The 19,036-nt window shown below is 41.7% G+C and overlaps 1 protein-coding gene across 2 annotated transcripts; it reads right to left on the reverse strand.

Moving 5' to 3' along the window:
* Positions 1 to 1,476: 1,476 nt before the first annotated feature.
* NELFA (negative elongation factor complex member A) lies at positions 1,477 to 18,249 on the reverse strand. Of its 2 annotated transcripts, none has more exons than XM_053458194.1 (11): positions 18,173 to 18,249; positions 8,500 to 8,671; positions 7,787 to 7,948; positions 7,134 to 7,223; positions 6,695 to 6,825; positions 6,527 to 6,596; positions 6,293 to 6,381; positions 5,590 to 5,701; positions 4,717 to 4,985; positions 3,418 to 3,517; positions 1,477 to 2,898 (listed from the first exon to the last, which is right to left on the reverse strand). In XM_053458194.1, the coding sequence occupies exons 2-11, from the start codon at positions 8,669 to 8,671 to the stop codon at positions 2,714 to 2,716; spliced, it is 1,380 nt and encodes a 459-aa protein (XP_053314169.1). In that variant the 5' UTR covers positions 18,173 to 18,249; the 3' UTR covers positions 1,477 to 2,713. The 2 variants fall into 2 exon arrangements, with proteins under 2 accessions (XP_053314169.1, XP_053314168.1); XM_053458193.1 differs by lacking the exon at positions 18,173 to 18,249 and adding an exon at positions 11,072 to 11,281.
* Positions 18,250 to 19,036: the final 787 nt, after the last annotated feature.

The following is a 19,036-nucleotide window of genomic DNA, read 5'->3' on the forward strand; positions in this document are numbered from 1 at the left end:
AGGAATTATTTAAGTTTGATCCCTTAGATCAGTAAAAAAAAAATGGGCACACTAGATGGGCCGAACGGTTACACACCATCAACTGTTTCTATGGCATGGCAGCTCTGGCACTTGAAGGTGCCCCTCTAGCCACCCCGTCCATGGCCACCATCTTCACTACAGGGCCCCGAGCTATAACATCTTATCCTGGCGATCTATGGCTTAAAGATGCAGTCTATAGAGGCTGCCTCTATAGTGTTAATGGGCCCATTGAGCTACAGCACACCGGGGGCCTAATCATCCAAGAGGACGATCTATAACCCCCAGGGCTTGCATCATGCATCATACACTTTGTGCATTTCCCCGCAACTCTTACCCAGACTCCTCGCACGAGCATTTGCTAGAAGTTGACCACCACGACCGGCTAAAACGTACCTCCTGTACATTTTCAGGGGGACTTCCGCATCCAGATTTACCCCGAAGGCCAGACTCGGCCATGTGTTTAGCGCAATTTTACGTGAGCTGCACTATATATTTTCCAAATAGCTTAAAAAACAATACAACAAACATTTTAGTACAAGCTTTCAGGTTTCTTTATGAAAACGGGGGGGGGGGGGGGAATACTAAATTGCACTTGGTCAATACCCACCCTGCCAATGGGAAAAATAAAGTCTCAATACCGTAAAGAAGTCTAATAAATGCCCTGGTCTTCTCAGCCCATACTCATAAACAGGACATTTAAGGTGGCTCCAACACAATTAAACTGATTTCTAATACACATCTTGCTGAAATTCACCTGCAAATACATAGATTTATTTAATGTACGGACCTCCAAATGGTAGGCTATGAGACATAGAACGCCTTAAAACCATAAACATGCTGAACTCTAAGAAGCTAGGAAATACCATACTTTTTTTTTTCCTTTAAAGAAACCTGTTTGTGCGTGTTTTACAAATATCATTCTCAACCAATCCGTAACCTTGATCATTTTCTTAGAAAACCTAAACTTTTATTATACACACTGCGATACACTGAGAAGGAATAGCAGAAGACAGCAGACCATATTTTACAGCTCTATATATATATATTAAAAAAATAAAAAACATTAGCTATGATATAGATGCAACATATTTTACAAATTAAAGTTGTCCAAGCCTTGGATTCCAGAATGGTCCTGTGATCATACATGTTGCCCCCCCCCCCCAATCCTATTGAGAACTGCCACGGTCCATTTTCATTTCTTTTCAGCTATATATACAAACAGGATAAACGTTGAATAAGCGTAGCCCCCCCCCCCCCCCAAAAAAAAGCCACATCTACAAGCTTTACTTGTACATCAGACATGAAGCCGCCGCACTCGCCCCCCGCCATTTCAAACCCTTATAACTTTAAAAACAGATTTTTTACAAAAGCGGTTCTTTTCCTGCGCGGGGCAGCACATCGCACCGCAATGTGTTCGCTGGCTCTTTGTTGGATTCTAATCGCTGCGATACATCGATCTTGACTGGATATTTTCAGATTTATTAAAAGAATTCTGTAACCATGGGGGGGGTCAAGTTTTAAATAGCAGTGTTACAATCTAGCTTTAGGCTATAGGTCAATATGGATTCGCACAACAAAGCCTGAATGTATATTATATAACCGTAGCCAGTAATAATCCGTAGGGGCACCAGTCACAGGCGGCCTACTGGGAAAACACACGGCATCCGCGGAGCTGGTGCTAAGGAAGTCCACGATAAGAGGTGGTGATATTTAGGTCATAATACACGAAAGGCACCAAAAGAGATGTGGGAAACGGACATTCTGGGCCCTTTGAAGGAAATTACATCACCTGCAAGCCAGACTTTTTCACTACAGATCATACAATTCTTGGGCATCTCCGGCGGAGCGCTTTAAAGAGCACCGGAGGATGCGTTAAACCAAAGCTTTTCAATAAAAATAAAAAAAAAAAATCCACAGCCTTCAATTTCTCTCTATCTCAAACTATACGGAAACAAGAATAGCATTTTGTAACCTCGGACTCCCCTTTATTGTTGAGTTTTTGACAATGTTGTGTTCTTTTACATAAGCGCTTCCCAAGAGCAAGCAGACAGTTATTTGGGGTATTTTAGGTTGTTGAGCTGTGGCTGCCGTGTCCACGTCCAATGTCCAGCATAAGAGGTGAACACAAAGTTACATTAAAAATGAAATCCAATAAGGAGATTGAAATTCTAAATACTGTAAACATATAGGCAACAATGGGCAGAATCGCCCAAAAGCCACCTATATGATTGTTTTTTTTACATACCTCCATCCAAAGGCTTTCCAACACTATAGTGCCAACGAAAACGAGACGATCGAACAAATGATGCCGCTAACGATACACCGTATGTGAAAATGAAATTCACATGAACTTGTGCACAACAGTAATAAAAAACAAAAAAGTGGTAAAAAATACAAAAAACACACGAACACATCTGTTACAAGAATCTGCAAACAAAAACCGTGTCTGCGTCCAGTTGTATCACATGTTAAAAGATTTCTGTTGTACAAAACTGGCCTATTCTCCATACCCACACCTTGTTTCTACACCACTAACATACACCCAGAGTTCTCCAGCCGAAGGTAATATAGCCTCTCGTTCGCTCTACCCGCACGATAAGCGCATGCCACCCCATCAATCCCGAGCTGGGGCTGTGAAATGGAACCGATTAACAAGTCTGATTTTGGTCCATAGTTTGCCGTCTGGAATCCCTTACGACACATTCGTGATTGGTTTGTATTTCTTGAGCTTGGTCCAGTGGCCAGTAGAATAGTTCATTTCAAATACGGTGTCAACCAGCATGGTGGTGCTGCCTGTGCCATCCGCCTTCGGCAAGACTTCGGTGTATTCGCTGAGCTTGATCTGGATGATGTCGCCCTGCTCGGGACAGGGATTCTCTGCAAAAGGCACCAAAGTAGGAACATTAGTGAATACGAGACCTGGTCCCGGAGAAAGGCACAATTTTTTTTTATCATTTTGACATGCCGCTGTCTTTCTTGCACACACTTGTTGTTAACCCCCCATGTTATGCGCTCTGCGTGTGACAAGCTCTGCCGGACACTCTTGCGTACGGCACGTAAGCCTGAACGCGTCACAGCCGGACTCTAACAATGCAAGCGATTGAAACCAAGTAAAGAATAAACATGCAGCATTTCTAGTGTTAAATACAGCTTGTTTAGCTGTTAGAAGGAAAACACCATGAAACGGTCCTTTACAGCATAGGCTTTATTTTCACACACCGACACAATCCCATTCAGAAGTCAGCCGTTTGGCGCAGTGGTCATCGTAAAATTTGCTATGCGCTAAACAGTGGATCGCACCAATTAACAGGTAAAAGAAATATAAAACGGCCAAGAACAACATGTTAAAATATTTCATGAACAGGACTACAGTCAGAATGGTGTTACTAAACATACCTCTTGAACCTGCCATGAAGCCAAGTATAAGGGCTTTCTCGGGTCTGGTCACCTTGTTTGCGGTTTTGAACATCTCTTGTGCAGCAAACATTTGCTCCCTCTGGAAAAGCACAATATCGGTTAGGTTTGTCTTAAACACTTTACAGCCCCATGTGCGAATGAAACCCCCATCAGAGCTGAATGTGGATGCCAGTAAAAGTATTTCATGTCAAAATGGAAAAGAAAAAAAGAATAAATAAAAAAAATCCACAAGGCAGCAGCTGGGAGCGCTTGATTTCTAGTTTATGCTCAATGTGCAGATTGGATAATGTTTAAGGGACACGTTTATTTAAATGGGTTTATTATGTCATTTTTATCTATTTGGCATAATCCCTTGAATTAGAGTTTCTTGAAACCATAACCCACCCAACGCCTATATAAAAACAGACATAATACCGGTATATAAATTAACTGCTTACAAATGCATGCAGAAAACTTATTACCCACACATGAAGTGTTAAAAGCTTATTTTTTTGCCACCAAAAGGATACCCTCCATGATGTACTTGTGTTTCTAAAGCTGCAGTCTACCCCAGGTGGGCACAAAAACACCCCAAATGTAGCCAGTCGCATGCAGGATTGTCAGCAATTAGAATATTTTTCCAAAACATAAGGAACTTGGCACACAACTCACACCAAGCTTGCCTCATTTGATCAGCAAAATTAACACCAAGTGTTTCTGGATACAGAATGCCACGAATTCAACGTGATATAAGAACAGACTGACCCGAGGAGATCAGTAAACACAATATACATCACCGGAGCCACAGGTCTCTCCTCCACATCAAAAACCAATGACTTGACTACCTCCTCCCATGACCGCACCACACTCACCTCACTTTGGGATAAGGGGCAGACAGTACAGGCATAATGTGTGTAAAGCTAAGTTACCAACCTCTGTGAATGCAAAACAAATCGCTGGCATTGGGGCGGTAAATATTTTCGCTTTAATTTATCCCCTTTGATTCTGCTTCTTCATAAAATGACACCCCAGTAATGGCGCTCAGCTGTGTTTCAGGCCTACTGCACTCACTAAGCCAGGTACCTGGTAACTAAACTACGTGAACTGCGGGGATCAAGCTGGTTGGAGGGGAAATGATTTGTTGCTACAGACAAGGAGTCCTAGAGAGCAAGGAGCCCAGCCAGGATGGAAGCTTACGTAACAAAATGATCGGTTGGTAACCTGTACCACTCGAGAAGTATACCATAGCAATCACAATTGTTAATATCACACTACAGACACCATAACGATGACACTCACAGTGAGGGAGAGGCTTTTCTTGGGCTGAGGTTGAGTCTCTGCAGTGACTGGAGGAGGCTGTGCCGCAGGAGCCACCATATGAGGTGTAGTGGGTGTGAGTGGAGAGGTAGGAGTGGGTATAGGTGTAGGGGCGGTGGCCGGAGGGACAGGGTTGGAATTGCTATTATACAGCGGAGTCCTTTGTTTAAACTGAGAAGAAAGTGTATTGCTAGCTGGTATGGCTTCTTCAGGCTGTCTTGTTGTTTGCAAAGCTTCACGAACAGATCCAGCTGGACAAAGAAAACAAAATAAAAAAGGCATTTTATGTATGTAAAAAGTATAATGAAAACAAAAACATTGACAACTACTAAGCATTCTCGTTCTCACAATGTTAGCTGAAGAAAAACAGCCCATTCTTGAACATAAAGATGGACAACTGGATCGTAAGGTCTATATAAAGCCGGAAAAATATCTACATCTATTAACTACATACAGAATAGAGTGCGATATAACCACGAACAAGCCATGGAAGCCAGTCACAAAAGGATTCTCTATTATACACCTACTGGCCATAGTCTTTTAAGTGTTGATATAGGTACACTGAGAAGGGGGTATTTATCCCAGAGAGGAGTGTGCTGGGATAAGTTGCTTGCATGAAGCACTAAATAAATGGGAGCACTACTGTACCCATAAGAATAGCTGGTGTGCATGGTATGTGCTCTTTATATAGAAGGATTTCCTTCTATATACATGAGTTCAGCCCCACTGTACAGAAAAGATCAATTCCGCCTGTGAATGGTTCTTTTTACTTGTCCAAACAAACCCAGAAAATAAACACTTAAAGAGTCCTTTAATATTAAAATATAAAGAGACATATCATGTGTTATCACGTACCTTGCTGTGCGTCGGAGGTTGGTATGTAAGAGGACGATGGTACTACACTAGGGGTGGCTGGCAAGTAACTGGTAGATGGTAGGGCACTCTCGTTGTTCAGGGCACCAAGTTTCTGCACAGAAGGGGACAAGATGAATCCAATTCATGCACTAAAGCATTAGTCTCAAGATCTTAAGATGACATGTTCCATGTGGTGTCAAAGAAGAATCATATTAAAAAGTACTTTAATATGGACTTTCTACGTGTTAAAAATAAAAAAAATAAAGGCCACTTAACATTTTTGAAAAGCTACAGCTCCAGAGCTGCAGCTATCCTTGGCCCCATCCATGATCCAACCAGAAGTAGGCAACCAGTGGCAGGAAAGCGATCTCATCGAGATCACGTGGGTGCAGGCAACAGATGTGATTGCAGGCTAATTAGCATTGAGGGGTTGCAGCAATCAGAGAAAGAGGAAAAACACAGATTCTGCAGTATCATATGCCCTTTAACGAAAACCACAGCTGTGGCCTCTTATTTTTTTGTTGGTTGCAGAATCTCCATCATATGCATTTGCCCTCCACCCGCTAAACATCATACAGAAGAGATTTTTGGCCAAAACACAAGTTTCCCTGCTGATTTTAATAGAAGAACTTTCCTGACACTGGCTGGACCACTGAGAAAGGTGGCAGCCACGTGCGTTACTCAAGAAACAATTTTGACATACTTGTGTAGAAACAAGGCCAGCCGCGTAATCTGGAGTAGCGCTCTCCACAACAGTCTCTCCTTTGGGTGTTTTTTCCACAACCTCCGATTCTGTAAAGGAAAGAAGCGTATAATTTGTAACTTGCATGTTACAGAGATTAAAATTGACAATAAAACAGATGTAATGTTAATTATAAGAGAATAGCAAGTGTTTGGGGGAAGACGCAACACAGGTGGTAAATCCTTCAGTATTTACCAACAGTCCTTCTCCTTCGCTTTGCTTCTCTGCCGGCGCCGACAACATCCAGCTCTTTTATGTCCAAAAACTGTAGGAAGAAGCACGATGAAATGGCAGCCTTAAGTTTGATTCAATGAAAAACCATATAGACGCAGTACACTTAAAGATTAAATGAGGTAGCGGTACCTTCACTCCTCGCTCTTTGCACAGAGGTGTCCTGGAGGGTGCAATGGGCGTTCTGTTTGCAGTTGGACTGAATACACTAGGAGTTGTTGGACTTCTAAATGGGGCTTGCTTTGGTATACCTTTAAGAGGAGCTGATTAAAAAAAAAAAGGGAAACAAATAAAGATAATTGAACTCAGCGTCAGTGCATTATTTGAAAGGTTTGATTTCCGGTTGTCATCCCGCGTTTCAGTTGAACTATCAACCCACGCCCTTGAATTTGTGATTTTTGCAATCCTTTCTACAGGGAACCCTATTGCCTCTCACTTGGTTATTCACAGCATGGCATGAAAGCTTTGGTCGAATGTTACATATATTCTTGGCACAGATGACTTCAGTAGACCTGCCTAGCTCACAGTGCGGTTCTTGGACAGATATGCAGGCAGTACATGCAAGACTCACTTGTTGTGTCCACTTTTTTCACCAGGCCCCTTCCCTTTGAATGAAAAGGAACACCAGCCGTCTTCTTCAGCTGCTGCGCTGTTTCTGTAGCTTTAAGGAAGAACAAATAACGTAAACCATTATTTCTATTGTGAATAGAACAGCTATAAAAGGTACCTCTTCCATCATTAAACCCTACAACAAACATAAGTTTAATGTAGGAAAACTGGTCCACTGATTACATACACATTTTTTATGTAGTTTAATAGTGTGCTTGGGCAGTATTATAAAAATAAAAAAAAAGTCCTTAAATTGTCAAAATTTTATCTATAAGCAAACTGCGCATAAAGAAAAATCCATGAGCCTCCTATAACCAGCCTCTTACCTGTAACATGAAGGCCAATGACACTCAAACAATAGGTAACAATCCAATGTGAGACTTGGTGGAAGTGGCAGGAGAAGCGTCACATACAGGATGGAAATGTAGTGTTGAAGTAATATTTTTAAAGAACGGAGGTTATTTATAAATAAATGGATACACTAAACATATCAGCTGGAGACTGAAGCCCAAGGCCCAATGCACTGTGATTACACCGAAGGATCTTGCGTATTGTGTTCTGAACAGACTGCGTGGCACGATATTATAAACAATCAGATCGCGACACCAAACTTACATTTTTGTAGAAGTTCGGCCCTGAGAGTGGCGCTCTTTGGTTTCCGCTTTAGCTGGAAATGTTTCACTGGAGGTGTAAGCGGCCCGGCCAGGGTGGTCAGGGCGTTCTTATTCAGGTACTGGCATTCCAGAGGCAGCATAGCCGAGGCCTCGCATTCACTTACTGTATTTGAGAAAAGATAGTTTTTTTAAACTATGGTTCCACGTTACAGCAGAACACGGACGGCCATTTCTAGCATTTTAATTTTTTTCCTACACCTTATATGACATTCCAACATTATTATTATCCAGCCATTATTGCATCATTAAGATTGTTTGAGTTATTTTATCTCACTTGCATGAGTTTTAGTAAAAGCCAAGTCACGCTTAACACTACAAAAGCTTTTATACAGAACAAGTATAGAATAACTGCATTAAGCAGTCAGTATGACAGCTCAGAGATAGTCAACCGGAAAAATAGACGTCTTCTAGCCATCATCTTAATTTAGTATTCATGCTTTGTAGAGCATTTTCTGGCTTCCCTGGCTTAGATTACTGTGAGTGTTAATGGACAGACAGGCCAAGTTGGCCCTTCAAATACTTCACTGAATACGGAAGCTGGAAATCATGTAAGAGGCGATTATATCAACCCAGCAAGTTGTGAATAGATCACATAAGATACATATGTACCTGTAATATATCCATAATCTAAAAAACCTCTGTAGTGAAGCTTACCTTTCTCCCTCAGTTCTCCCAAGATATCTTGCACATTTGGATTCTGCTCCTCAAGGTCGAGATTGAGGGAACCCGTATCAGGAAAGGATTTTAAGATATCAGTTACCATTAATATCCAGGGATCGGAGTCGAGCGAAGCTAGCTGGATGATCTCTGTCAGAGCACCTTTCATCTGAGAAGGAAAATAAAGTTCGGCCGTTAGCCATGTTGAAAAGGTTCTTTTATTTCAGCACAGGGGGCATCCATGCTTGGTGCCGGCTTCGCCAACGCTGCCGACCCGCAAGCTGTCAGAATGCAGCCGCTTGGTGAGTAACAAACCCTGAAGCTAATTTAAAAATTCGATCGTGAGCCGCTTGTTAAGTTTCTTTTATAAGAAAAAAAAACCTGCTCGCTACTACTGCCGGGTCACACGATGCCGTGTTAGATTAACCCCCTAAATGCCCCTTTCCCAGAGGTGCATAAGAATACAGAACAGCTCTAAAGTCTCAGACAGAACCGCACAGAGATCTACAGACAAGGTAAACAGAATTATATTCCCTTACTGAATACCCCCCCCATGGTTCAATGTTATGCAGCACTAGCCAGCAGTTTGAAGCAGCCAATCAGTGACAAGTGATCTCACCGAAATGAATGGGGGGCGCTTTCTGTGCACACAGAGGTTTCATTAGACGCCCCAGAGTGGTGCTGCCTCCTGGAGAGTAAATCACACGCTGGCTCTCGCATGGCAAATACAGGGGGTGCGATTAGGGGAGGAGGGGGTAATGCAGAATACTCCACACATTTGCAAGGGGGACACCCCAAAAAGCTTGGCTAGTGTATGCATTGAAGTACACGTGATGGCAGAAGTGTCACTATGGAAACAGCCTTGGTGCCGGCTCCTGTGTCACATGACCATTTGGTGCCAGCAGCAAAAGTTACCGAGACAAAACTTCACAAGACGATGCTTCTAGCGCGGTTTTTGGTTCCAAGATTGGGCGGAATTCATTGATTTAGTGACAGTACCCGGAACAAGAAGGAAAAAAAAAAAAAGATTGTAAGTGGTGACAATTGCGAAGAGACTTCCTTTGGGGTTTGTGTATTAAGTTACAAGCTCGCCGTCGAAATTTCATCATGAGGAGTAAGTCCTCCCCTTAGGAATAAAAGAGATTACCAGCAACTCATCCACGAACGCCGATGCAATGATATCTTACATACAAAGCAAATTCAGGGCCTCGCAGAAGCTCACATCTTCTACGTTCACCGATATCCCCAAAATCTCTCCGACAGTAAATTATATCCATTTTCCATACTGGATGGACGGCTTCAGGAATTTAAAATACATTCCAATGCAGATATATGTACATCCACACACATCTGTGACAGGCAGGAGGATTGGACTTCAACCTCCATAATGCTCAGCCAGTGCCAGCATGCCCATAGATTTCACATAAGACTACAACTTTTATTTATTGTTTTATATAGCACCATCATATTCCGTAGCGCTGTACAAGGGGTAGACAGGACATAAGTAGTATGCAACATAATTTCACTGCATGCAGACAGGTGGAGGCATTCTTTAGGTATGAAGTAGTTCTGTCTCATTGTTATTTCTTGCAGGACGAATTCATGGGTGGATTCATTTGCACTGTGCCCACTTCACTCAGCCACGTGGCTTACAAGAGATGTGATTGGCCGAGTGCACATCCTGATTATAAGGGAGTGTGTGCGCCACACTCACTGCCAGCCCCAGAGGTGGGTTGCGCAAGAGTTCTAGAGGGTCAAATGAACCCCCCCAGCGCACGCGTGTGCAGAAAGCACTCACTCTGATTTCTCTGGAGCTGCAGCTTCTTCAAAAAGGTACTGTGCAGATATCTACCATTCCAGAATGAAAATACAACAAAAATAAAGCTCTGGCTGAGACGTTGCAGTCCTGCTCCATGATCAGACATTGCTTGCCACCGATAGGCTGCTTGAAACTACCAATCACAGGCAGGAAAAAACGTTCCCACTGAAATCAATGGGAGGACTTTCCGCACACGCTACATGTAGAGCTCAGCAGAGCGTTACATGTAGCAATACTCTGCAGGGGGATAAGAGCTAACTTTTCTACTTACTGAGAATAGACACGTCAACAAATAACCCTTTACGAACCCAAAGTGTGTGTATATATAACTATATACAAATATATGCTTTTCAGTCCATTATAAATCCACACACACTTTATATATAATATATATATTTTGCTCACTTCTCTACTTTTATTGAAAAGTCACACTTGTAAATAAATTATTTTCACAATACATATTTGGTTTGGAACCAGCAGCTGCGGGGTTTAAGGGTCAGAGTTGCCTCTCTGTGGGGTACTCCTGTCAGAGTGGGGTAAAAACTGCTATTTCCCGCTTAATTGTCTCACCCTGTCCTACATTATACAACGAATCGGGAACTACTTTCACCCCCAGCTGCCCACAGATTCTGTTACAACGTGTGGCGGGGGCATTTCGGAGGGTATTTACCCCGGGACATTGGCGCCCCTCACCCACTCTGGCACCAGGCAAGCACCCGCCCAGGGCAGGAGGAGGAGCCCAAGACTCACCTCGTCCACGGTGCGGCGCGGGAGGTGCAGCATCCCAAGCAGTAGTTTGAGCTTCACCGCCGACGAGAGGTTGTGAAAACATAGGCGGACGTTGTCAATGACGGAGGCGGTGAGCAGTGAGGCAATACTCGGGGGCGCCCACAGCTCGTCGGCGGAGCCTAGCTTGTTATGAAGCCACAGGCCGGTGTCGCTCTCCCTCATCGACGCCATCTTGAAAAAAGAATCCGAGCGGCAGCAGGCATTTTATGAAGACACCTAAAACACACAACACTGCGAGGCCCCCTGGCGCCGCTTGTCTGAATGCTAACAAGCGGTCGCACCAAGTCTCGCGAGATATGTCAAAACACCCATGAACAGTCGTCACCTCCTTGGTTGTTTCTATTCTACTGAAACTTTCAAATAAATAAATAAAACGACATATAAACGCCATGTTCCGCCCGAAATCCTTCTCAGCCGTCAATCAAAGTCAACCGCAGCTCTTACTCCAGCGGTAGTATGGATATGGGCACCAACTTCCCGAACCAAATATGGCCGATGCGGCACGAACGTAATCAGCTATTTGGAACGAGTCCTGCGGAGGGACATTTACAGCAATGTGTGCGCTTGTGATTGGTGTAGGTTTATAGATCGATGGCATGATGGCCTACAAAACCAACCCACCGTAAACTAGTTAATTATCTACTATGTGACGAATGCAGTTTTATATTATATACATAAAGAAATACAATTGTACAGATTATATTATTTTTGTATGCGCCCAAAATATCATTATTAAACGACTTGGCACTTTGCATTTACATTACTTAAGGGAAGCTGTATATTTTTCAGCACAGGTTAGGAGGTTTATAAATGCCATGATGGCTATACAAAACGCTATTAAACATATGTAACACATATATACCAAAAAAATAATATATATTTTTTTAAAAAAACACTTTTTTAGTGAAAATCTTCACAATCACGTGGTTGCACATGCATGTAGCGTGCACACGTAGCCAATGTATGGGACAGTACACACGTTGCAGGGTAAACATCCATAAGAGATGGGTTATATGACATAATTATACTAACAAAACCTATCAATAAAGCCGAAAAGAGAATTCTTCATCATTTTGCTTAATTGTGAATGGGAACGCTGTGACATCACAGGGGACATCGTTGTGTTATCTCCATCTGTTAGTCCTATAAAAAAATATAACAATGTAATAGACATTAACCATGTGCTAGAAATCCACCTAATGGATCCACCATAAGAGCTGCAATCTTGACTTCCGGTTCTCGGACTCTACACGGTTATTTCTCCACATTAGACTGTTCCTCGCATTGAAGGTGGTTGGATCTGGTATATATGGGAGACGAGCCGCCATAGCTGAGACTCTCATATAGCCTGCCGTTCTAGGCGCAGCCCAGTAAACCTTGTGTTTCGTTCCCACGATAGTCAAAAGTGCAGTTGAGTTACTTTTAAAATTAAAGCCAAGAATTTTGTAATATCGATGAATCTGAACAAATCTGGGCTTCACTTATATTCTCATCCCTCTCAGTACCTGTGGGAGAGGGAAAGTTTGGTCCTCTGGCCTTTAGGCTCGGAATAGCGTCAAAAACCCTGGGGTGTTATGGCGTTCCCTAGCATGGATCCGCTGGGGCACTCGGCACTGTGATGTGTGTGCAGGGGCACATTTTTTTATTACTTTGCGCGGGTAGTAAACATTTTGTATTCACCATTTGGCACCAACGCAGTTCAGTTTCATTTTTCGGATGAGTTTAGCACCATTTGGTGGTCTGAAGCTACAGTGAAGCTGAGTCCCTGAAGACTCTTTGTGTGGGAGGACATGAAGACTTCAGGGGATCTCCTCTCGGGGAGATCCTATAAGATCCAGCCCACCCAAGGCTTCTGTCTAGGTGGGAAGGAAGGGGCTGCATATCCCTTAGAGGAGCACAGCCCCAGAAGACGAAGACTGAGGACTCGGCTCCACTGTGGCTTCCACAGTTTGGATCACCTTCTTCACTTTGATTTGCGCATGGTTGTAGTAGATGGAAGAGCAAGACCTCAGGCTCTCAAAAAAAATGCAAAAAATTGTAGAGTAACTACATAGACTCTTCAAGAAGGGCTATTAAAGGGTTAATATTGCAAGAGTCCCAGGATCAGCTCGCTTATAAAGTTCCCAGGTATGATTATTAGGCACAACCATAAACAACGATAAATATTTGAATCAGCCTATGTGCATTATTTATCCTATGCTAGCCACCAGGGGGCGATGTCCAACAAAACCGCTGGCCAGGCAGAAGATATACAGTATATTGCTACAAAGTAGCTGCGTTAACCCCGTATAAATGAGACCTCTTGTTATGTTACACATACTATACCATAGGTTACCTGGGAAATCATATTCTGTTTTACAATAGAAAGTATTGTCCTCTCTTTGGTACTCGAGGGATTATGAATCGATGAGAAATCCTTACAGAAATATACAGTTGTGATTACTTTAAATTGGTAATTTATTTTTTATTTATTCACATCTGCGTGTTAATACTAAAGGGAGTATATCTGGCGGGTTACATTATACATGCACATTATGCGTACGCATTCAAATGCTCAGTACATAGGACAGAATTTAATCAGCCCTTCCATTAATCCGTAGAAGCTCTCGGTATATGATGGAGTGCAGACGGTGTAATGAAGCTGTGCAAATGATTAAACTATTGGTAATACATTAAGCTAAAACTGCCATGCTATCCATCCAATTTATACTGACAATTATTAAAAGGGCCTCTGGTCTTAACTTTCTATCGTAAATTATCCCTTGCAGCAATTAAGACATTTCCCCGTCGCTCTCGTTTCATATCGGATGTTATTGTCCTAAAATCAATACAAAAGAGGGATTTGCTGAGACTGCGTTTTACGCTTAATGGCAAAAAATCCGTCCATTTGTTTTTTATTTAAATATAAAATTTAAGCCTTATTAAGTCTTATTTTTATTTTATCGTTCCTGGACATTTTTCTGGCCCATGCCCGTGACATTCAGAAGGCTGAATTCTATACGCATTTCTTAAATTATGAATGTGATAAAAAGTTGGATTAAAAAGCCTAGACAAAGTAGCAATCCATGCCCTGTAGGGTTAATTTGCAATACAGGCACAGGTCTATAATGTTTATTGTGGCCCCGGCAATGCACCACACTTGGCAGTTGCCCAGGTTCCTTTGTGGCTAATCCCGATCCTTGCATTTCTTATACGTCGAGGCCCCTGAACTATAAAGCATGGAGGATGCTTCAACTGCCAGAACACTTCCAGTTTGCTGGTGTAGGTTTGCCGAATAGTAAGGTGACCAACCGAACCTGGAAATACCATGAAATTAAAAGCATAAGAGTGCATCATCGTGTAGGGATGGGAAAAGGGTAAGCGGGCTGGAAGAACGTTTCAAGAGCGCAGAAGGGAAAGCTGTGGGGCAGATTATACATTGACCTTGATAAGGGAATTTCCAATCTAAGTAAGACTGTATACTCCAGGTGTCCAAATCGGGATGAACTTGAAAATTCAAGGTCGAAGAGAAGCTGTGACAGTTTATTAAGGGTGTCACACTTTATTAAACACCGAATTTAAAAGCAAATACTGGATACAAAGACTTAAAAAATCTTCCGTAACAGAAAGCGGTGGTCCACGGGGCGACGTAGAAGCAGCCAACATGCTCAGGACTTTATCAGCATAGCTAAACAAATTCTATGAATTTTAATATTTATTCTAATGTATCAGAGTTTGAAAATCAGGTCCTACATTTAAATTGCATAAAACATCTATTATTGACACTTTTGCCAAAATTCCACAAAACTTGGGACCCTTGGATAAAGTGACTTAAAATTTTAATTATTTTATTTTTGTGTCCTTCCTGAAACAAAAACTACCCGGAATCTAAACCCCATCTGGAAAATAATATTGTTTTTTTTTAAAATCCAATTCCACTTTTAAAATGTTATCGTGAATTTTTTTTTGAGAGGAGGCGTTATACACGCAACAAAAATGCGACCCACGAAGCAGACTAATTACTAAATAGCTTTGTTAGGACAGGACAAGATCAATATCACACAAAGCCGCGTGTTCCACGTATGCGCCGACGGACAAGCAAGTAAATGACTCTGTAACATCAAAACCAGATCGATCTCACGCAGGCGACCTCCATGTGTCACCGATGAACTATGGCGAGAAATATATTTAAAAGCCGGGATTGCAGATAGTACGATTATTTTTATACCATGCTTGGAATCTAGGTTACAACTCTCTGGACACTTCTCACCCAGCATAAAAGTGGAACATTGTCTAATATGGAACATGAAAGCTTTTGTCATCCTTAGAAATTCTCCTGAATTATTTATGCTCATTGAGCGGTTAGTTGCGTTTTATTTGCTCCGTTCGGAAAGCCCCAAGCTTTAGTTGTTTTCTTTTTATAGCAGGGTTTGTTAAATCCAATGGACCAGGTGGCCGTGGCTTCTGGTGCCTAATTTTTAGTGTCATATGGATTGCTTTCTGGATCCCTCAATTCAGCACGGTTACATTTCGGCAAAAAATTGGAAATTTGACTATTTTTGGATTTTTTTGGGGAAATTTTGCTGTTAGCCAACCAATGGACTGGATCAAACGACCTAATTTAAGGGATTTTTGTCTGTAAATGCCATGGGCCGGATATGCCTGGCCACGTGCCACGGTATCATACAAAAGTAGCGTGCAGCCGCCCGTGGTCTGCATCGTGTCTCAAAAATTCTCTTCTTATGACCCCTAAAAGTAACAATTACCAATTACTTTTGAACTATACATTTGCCCAGGTTTTGTTAATGGAAGTCCTTGGCTCACCAGCCCACCAATTGAAGTCACCCTGATTTTAGGCCCATTAATTAGGATATGATGGTTTTGTTTGGGCCACCTAAAATTATATTTTTGTGACTACGTGAAAAAATGTGAATAATATTTTAAGAAATAAACCTTTGTATAAATGCACAGATTGTTTTTGAACCACACAATTTCTTTGTATCCCAAAATTAAGCTGTTAATCACTTACGTGACATGAGAAAAGCAATTAATTACATATTTTATCTGGTGTGACAAAAAAGAATGCATTTTTCTATGTATGAGATAAAGCTAGAAATAAATTAGGAAATAATTCATAGAAACATTGACGTAAGTAAAGGGACATACAGAAGGGAAGTTTAATTTAAAGGAGGAGAAATGTTAGAACAAAAGGTCATAATCTAAAACTAGAGCGTCAGAGGCTTCGATGGAATGTAAGGAAGTTTGACTTTACTGAGACGGTGGTAGATACGTGGAACAACCTCCTTGCAGAAGTAGTAGAGGCTAAAACAGTAAGGGAATTTAAACATGCACGGGATAGACTTAAAGCTATATTATATCCCGAATATACAACGAGACCAAGGGCTGATTAAGGTCCAGGTCTTAACAGCAGGAAAAAATAAACCAGATGGGCAGAATAGTTCTTATCAGCAGTCAGGTTCTAAATTTCTATACTATAAACAGATTGCATTTCAAACAATACTGTATGATTTAAACCTCATTAAACCTTAATGAATGAATGAATGAATGAATGAATGAATGAATTCTGTAATCTGGATAATATTGTTGATTCCCATAACAGCCATCAACATCCAGGGAAGTTTATTTTTTTTTCAATTATTGTACATTATTGGTACTAAAATAAACATTATTATTTGTTGCATTGTGTTGGTTTACTGGAAAAGGCGGTAGGTATAAGCTAGGCTGGAAGTACCATATGCTCTGATGTCACCGGAATTCTCGTCCATATGTATGTGCCTGACGGTGACAGCATGCACAATGTTCCGAATGCATTGTATGCTATCGGATGGGAGAACGTGGGTAGACAGATACCTGCCAAGAACTCATTATGGAAAATGGTGCAACATGGAGTAACTAAACACAGCACTGCCCATTGGGGCAGGCATTCCAGCTCCTCAATGTTTGTGTTCTGGAAATGCACAATGATGATCACGATGAAATGAATTAATGTCTTTACCGTACAATTTCACGTGAGATTTAAAGGAAGGTTGCGTACACATACATGTCATGATCTGAAATGTAATGCTGAATGTTTTCACATTCCCCTTGGGTGGCAGCACTAGGGGATCTGCTGGCGCTATATAAATACATGTAACTTGAAATATTACCCTAATGCCAGATGGTAAATCAGAAAAGTGAAAGATTTGTCGGGTCTCTGACATCTGCGTATTTATATACAACTATAACTGAATAATTTACAGATTTTAGAAGATGTGGATCTTTTGGCCATCTGTTACTTCTCAATAAAGATGACCGTTGCTGACTCCAAATACCTCACATGTAATAACTATATGCTATCACAGGATATATTTGAGTTTAATAATTTAGTATATTAAGCATTTTGTCTCCTTACAATTGACTAGAAATCTATATCCTCACACAGGGCAGGCCCTATCATGGAGCAGAGTGGGGCAATTGCCCCAGGCGGCACTTTTGAAGAGGCGGCACTTTGCCGCCCCAAGCGCTTTTCTTCTTTTTTTTTTTTTTAGCAGAGGAGAGAGAGGGGCGCCAAGCCGAGTGGTGGAAGGGTAGATAATGAGAAGGTAGGGAGAGGAAGGGTAGATAATGAGCAGTGGCGTTGGCAGGGTGGGGGGCGATATTTCAAACTTCGCCCCAGGGCCGGCCCTGTCCTCGCATTCTTCAAAATATGGATATCTGCACTATGCAATTGAAACTTTACCTCCCACAACTACACATCTTATTGTCCACCATACCCGCAAGTTCCTATCTTATTGCAGATCATACCCGCAAGTTCCTATCTTATTGCAGATCATACCCGCAAGTTCCTATCTTATTGCAGATCATACCCACAAGTTCCTATCTTACTACAGGCCATACCCACAAGTTTCCATCTTACTACAGGCCATACCCACAAGTTTCCATCTTACTACAGGCCATACCCACAAGTTTCCATCTTACTACAGGCCATACCCACAAGTTTCCATCTTACTACAGGCCATACCCACAAGTTCCCATCTTATTGTAGATGATACCCACAAGTTCCCAACTTTTTGAAGACCATACCCCCCAATTTCTATCTTATTCCAGATCATTCACATCGCCCTGAGAACTAAAGCAAGTGGAACCTCAGGAAATTGTGCAGCTATACACTGCCTAGTCAGTGTCTCACATAGACAAAGTAACATATTGCACATGATAACAATGGCAAAAGCTCACAGCCTATCTTCAACAAACTTTAAGATGCCTCCCTGTCTCGCAGCCTATGGACTGGCCCTTGTTATCAACACTGCGAACTGCCTAGCCACCGATGTATCAGCAGCTTCTCTTTATTAAAAAAGTTTTGTTGTGAAATTCCTGTGGGGAAAAAATGTCAACTGACCACTTGTGATGTCATGAGTGTGCAACCTTCCGGAAAAAAACATTCTTTCCCTTTATCTTAGGTCTGTGGCTGGACAAGCATAATCCCGTCATTGACTGAAGTATTTATCAAATCACCTTCAACTCTGCATTCTTCACTACCTAAAGCCAAAGGCCTTTATGGCATTTTGGACACATTTTCTCTTTTTCCACATATTTCAAAATGTTTAATAATCAGCAGTACCTGTGATTTCACAAAATAATTTACTTTATCTGAGCAAAACTTCAGAGCCTTAGGAAACTTGATTAACTCTTTAGAATAGGAATAATAGCTTATTGAGAGTTTAGAAATCTGCTAACCAAGGTATATTCTCCATATTCTTCGTACCATCATGTGAGCTTTGGCTTTGGTCAAGGAGACAAAATGACATTTATGAACTATGTGTCTTTAGGTATCAAAGAACTCGTCACTCCTATATAGTACAAAAGAAGTAAGATTTCATAGAGGTATTTATATTTTGGAACATGCTTGGGATATGAATTTGCATTACAGAGGTCTTGCTATGAAGC

The sequence above is a fragment of the Spea bombifrons genome, chromosome 1 (genome assembly GCF_027358695.1).
Source record: "Spea bombifrons isolate aSpeBom1 chromosome 1, aSpeBom1.2.pri, whole genome shotgun sequence".
In the NCBI taxonomy this organism is placed as follows: domain Eukaryota; kingdom Metazoa; phylum Chordata; class Amphibia; order Anura; family Pelobatidae; genus Spea; species Spea bombifrons.

Coding starts and splice junctions, on each gene's coding strand:
- NELFA (XM_053458193.1), bottom strand. CDS start 11,281: ATGGCGTCGATGAGGGAGAGCGACACCGGCCTGTGGCTTCATAACAAG. Junction 4,986..5,589: donor AACCTCCGACGCACAGCAAG/GTACGTGATAAC, acceptor TTCTTTGTCCAG/CTGGATCTGTTCGTGAAGCT. Junction 2,899..3,417: donor CTTCATGGCAGGTTCAAGAG/GTATGTTTAGTA, acceptor TGCCTTTTGCAG/AGAATCCCTGTCCCGAGCAG.